General features: G+C 57.4%; 1 protein-coding gene across 1 annotated transcript in view; it reads right to left on the bottom strand.

Moving 5' to 3' along the window:
- TTC21A (tetratricopeptide repeat domain 21A) overlaps window positions 1–4721 on the bottom strand; it is a 37507-nt gene extending 32786 nt beyond the window's left edge. The window contains exons 1-4 of the mRNA XM_015568406.1: window positions 4692–4721; window positions 3280–3409; window positions 1822–1932; window positions 974–1140 (exon numbers count right to left, since the gene is read on the bottom strand). Of these exons, the coding sequence (XP_015423892.1) occupies window positions 974–1140; window positions 1822–1932; window positions 3280–3409; window positions 4692–4718 (435 nt within the window). The 5' untranslated portion in view covers window positions 4719–4721. The remainder of the gene's footprint in view (window positions 1–973; window positions 1141–1821; window positions 1933–3279; window positions 3410–4691) is intronic.

Below are 4721 nucleotides of genomic sequence, written 5' to 3' on the forward strand. Positions count from 1 at the left end.
CAGCTCTCTCACTCCCCAGGACCCCTGAGCTCTCTCACTCCCAGGGCCCCCAAGCTCTCTTGCTGAGGCACTGTCACCCCTCTCGTCACTGCCTGCTTAATTTACTGCGCTCCGGAGGCCAACATGGGGCCGCTCCTGCTCTCTGCAGGTGAGCCGGGCAGGTCCTCTGAGCAGGCGAGCAGGAGCCATTCTGAGTTCACCGGCTTGCCGGCCCCCTCCAGCCTTCACCCAGCCTCTCCTGGCCGATGGGGCAGGCAGGGAGGGTGGGGGGCTCAGAGGAGCCCTAGGCAGGGCGCCCGCCCTGGAGTATCCCTCGTGGCCCAGACCAGTGTTTCTCCACTCTTCCATTGCTGCCCTCCTGAGGAGCCCTTTTAGACATTTTCCCCCTAATCATTCCCTCCCGCTCCAGGAAATTTTAATATCACACATATACTGTGATACGTGTGGTACGTATATCTGCGCTTTCCTCCCAGAGCCAGCTTTCAGCCTGTTGGGGGGTGATATCTCCGCTGCTGAGAATGCATGGCCCCGGCTGAGGCTGCACTTCTGCTCTCAGGGCGGCTCTGTGCCTGGGAGGTCTCTGGTGTCTGAGCGCCCCCTGCTACCCAGCAGGTCACCACAAGGAGAAGTGCAGCTGGTTGATCTACTTAAACAAACAAACAAACACGACATCTGGACTTTTAGCTAAAAATCTTCTGATTTCTAAATGTCAGCGATGAATTTAAGATTTTTAGGATATATAGTGCAGGCCACGGGGCGCCTATCTGCAGAGGGGACTCTGGACAAACATCAGTTTGTCCCGGACTAAGCCCTGAGACAACCTGGGTGGGGGTCACTTCGAGACCCTGGGTCTTGGCAGGGCCTCCCCCCATCCCCGTGGCCGTCCGTCCATGGGAGTAATGGCCGCTCTACTCTGATGTGATGGGACGCTGCTTTCTCGGGCTGTCACCCTGGTGGTGCCCGTGGCGAGTACCTCTCTGGCGCCGTTGGACAGCTGTAGCATGCGGTCGACGTACTCCTTGGCCTTGTCATGGCGGCCCATGAGCCAGAGGAAGAGGCCGGCGTAGTAGAGGGCAATCCAGCTGGCCGTCTTGCGGATTTCCTTCAGGCTGCTCTCCAGCTCCTGAATCGCTTCTTGGTCTGTGAATCCGAGAGAGGAGTGCGGGCGAGGAGGTGTGCCTGGTCCCGCAGGGGGCACCGAGGGCCCTGGCGGCTGCCTCTGGACACTCTGGGGCGCCCACAACACATGGAGCCAATGACACGCCAGCCCGGGGCCTGGAAACAAGGCACACTGGCCCCGTGGTGCCCCGGGCGCTGCCCAGGCCTGGCCTTGGGCTTGCTGCCTCTTCTCCCCGGTGCCCAGGGCGGATAAATAAAGATATGCTGAGTAGACAGGCCAAACCCGAATCCCTCACCTCAGGTGCACAACTCATTCTGGGTGGGGAATAGTAGTTTGTGGTCTCTTGGAGCCTCTCGAGGGAAGTGCAGATGAATAATAGCATTATTTATATCAGTGTGATTTTTCCTGACAACATCTTGGCGAAGGAAAGCCAGGTGTCTCCCGACTCTTGGGGTCTGGAAGGAGGACCCCCTCCCACTGTTATGCTCTCTGCCTATGGCTCCCACTCAATGGGTCCTGGGCACGGGGTCTTCTTTTGAGGCCTGGCAGGGAAGGGGAACAGCAGCCACTCCTCAGAGGCCAATAGAACCTGCAGCCACCAGGTCACCTATGTCCTTCTGCAGCCCTGGAGGGGCTGGCTCCCGGAGTGGGGCCATCTTTCCCTGGGGGGGCCAGGCTGCGCTGGGCAGAGCTGCACTCACCGATGGTTTTACAGCACTTGTGAGCATAAATGAGGGCCATGATGGAGCACAGGGACACGTCTGGGTGATTCCGGAGGCTCTCCAGGCTGCTGATGGCATCCTGGATGTGCTCTGCCAAGTGAGACCACGTGGTTATGCTTTGGGCTCCAGGCCCAGAGGGCAGAAGGCTCCATGGTAAGTACACGGGGATCCTCATTAGGGCTGACCCGAGGCTTGGCACCACCTGGCTTGACCCAGGATCAGAGGACTAACTGGTACAAAATGTCCCCAATGGCCTGAGGTCCCTGAAGGCTGCTGGCACCATGGTTCAGGCTGCCAGGGGCCGGAGGGCCTGCAGCTGAGGATGTACCCGTGAGTACACCAGGGAAACCTGGGAGGTTGAGATTTTTGGCTTGGGAAAGTTCTGGAAAAAGAACCTCAGGGCATTGCTAGTAGTTGCACAAGAGCCAACAATTACATTTATCCCTCCGTGTCCACTGACACTGGCCATGGGCAGCTCAGCCTGTCCCTAGCCCAGGGTCCTTCTGAATGTCTGAGTCAGCACCTGTATGGGCCCCGCTCCTCCCCTGTGCCGGGCCAGCACGGCCAAGGGGGACCCTGAGTGGGGGCGGTGAAGGATTTAGAAAAGACAGACAAGAGAATGAAAATCGGGGTCTCTGTGGGACCCTGCTTCTTTGATGGAGAGACAGACAGCACCACGGACTACACGCTGTGTCTTTATTTTATGGCAGATTCCACGAGGCAAAGTAAGGGTGTGGTCAAGATGTTTACAACAGTCTCGTGGGTTTCGATCCTGCTCAAGTACAGGCACCTGAACTCTATCAAGCCCACATCACTGAGACACGTGGGGCCACGTGTTCGGACCATAGGTTCAAGCTCACAACCACAGCTGTTGGCTGTCATTGTGCTGGGAGGGCTCTGCCCTCCAAGCTGGGGCTTGCACGTGGCCATGAGAGGACTGTGCCCTCTCATTAGTCCGAGGCTTGAACCTGTCCAAACACTGTAGCCGCTCTCCACACTCCCCCTGCCCCTGTACCATACCTGCTGGTACCCACACCCACCACTTCCTCCTTTTCCCGCACTATCGGCTCTCAGCTTCCAACCTCGGGATCAGTTCAGTAATCGTGCAGTCATTTCTCTGCCCACTCGTTGTGAAGATAGGGAAACTGAGGCGCAGAGCAGCAGTAGTGAGCCCTCTAAGGTCTCAAAGGCGACCACATATGGATGGCACAGGCTTCTGCGGATGACTGGGGGTAGGAGTGGGCGTCCGGGTGGAGTCAGTCTCTGCCCACTCGTTGTGAAGATAGGGAAACTGAGGCGCAGAGCAGCAGTAGTGAGCCCTCTAAGGTCTCAAAGGCGACCACATATGGATGGGGGTAGGAGTGGGCGTCCGGGTGGAGTCAGTGTTAGTGCTGGGCTAGCGCCCAGGTCAGGAGGCCACCAATGACGAGTCCTTACCTTCCCTGAAGGCTCCGTAGGCTTTAAAGAACTGCAGCACAGGGTCATTGCTGAATTTTTCCAGGCCCGTGGCCGCGGCCTGCTGCAGGTGGTGGAAGTACTTTTCCTGGTTGTAGTAAATGATCCCAGCCTGTGGGAGGGGAGACACCCACTGCAACAGCCCTTCTCCGTCTCGGTTCTGACCGCTCCCTCCCCTGTTCCCTGCTCCTCCTCAGTTCCGTGAAGGAAAGAGAAAGAGAAAGAGAAGTCTCTGGCCTCATCCTGTTCACCAGGCCCAGGAGCAACTCCATGCAGTTTCCCCAGGAAGGAGCCTGGAGGTGTCTGTTGTGGAATTATCCACAGATTCCTGTTCAAAGGTGGAAAATTCAACTCGAGCTGTCTTAGGAAGGGGCTCAGGGGGAAGAGAGGGGACCAATACTAAGAATAATTGCATCAGGAGTTAGTTACAACTTATTGTGGCCTAACCAGCTCTGGAAAGTGTACCCAGGGCTTTACATCCATTACCTTCTGCATCATTCTCTTCACAGCCTTCCCAGTTAAGAAGGCTGAAGGCCATGGTGACTGTGGCTTGACAGAAGTCACACAGTAACAGGGGCTGAGATTTTAAAGCGAGTCTCACTTCCCCTAAGGTTTCTGGGTGCTGGGGTTGGAGACAGATGTGGTTGGATTGTAACAGCCTTGTGGGCCATATGAAAGGGCCCAGACTTCATCCTGAGGATAATAGGACGCAGTGGGAATGGTTTTAAGCAGGGGAGAGGGACGTATTCAGATGTGCGTTTTTGCAAAAACCACCCTGGTGGTTGTGTGTGTGTGTGTGTGGGGGGGGCTGGGAAGGGGGGGATGGCTTTTGAAGAGAGCTGAAGCAGAGAAACCAGTTGGGTGGGGGACTGTTACAGGTGCCCATTGGAAAGGTGGTGGTGACCCAGGGCTCCGAGGTGAAAGTGGGTGATCTCAGGAGACATTTAGGAGTGGACGTTTCTTGCTGATAGATAGGACCAAGGGATGGATATGAGGAAGAGTTAAAGCTGGGGGATCAAATGGTGGTGCCATCTACTGAGGTCGGGGACACAGAAGAGGCACTGGCAGGGAAAGGGGAGCCGATGACAGGATGATGGAGACGGGTTGGGTGCGTTGGTTTGGAGGAGCTTGGGGAGGAGACTGGGTGGGATGCCGATTGGGGGCTCATGGTGCACAGAAAACACCAGACAGGATGCCCTCGTCAGGGAGAGCGAAGCGAGAAGGGTCAGGACCCCAGCAGCAGCGGAAGACAGCAAAGTGCGGGGCAAGGGGATGGCAGGAGCAGGTCCAGAGAGGGCAGGAGAGCGGCAGGGCTGCGGGGGTGGGGGGGTGACCGGGCTAGGGGCGGAGAGTCCCAAAGGGAGCGCCCGCCCGGCAGCGCCCGGGCCACGCACCATCAGGGAGGAGTCATTGCTGTTCATCTC

This window comes from Myotis davidii, unplaced genomic scaffold (genome assembly GCF_000327345.1).
Source record: "Myotis davidii unplaced genomic scaffold, ASM32734v1 scaffold663, whole genome shotgun sequence".
Lineage (NCBI taxonomy): Eukaryota > Metazoa > Chordata > Mammalia > Chiroptera > Vespertilionidae > Myotis > Myotis davidii.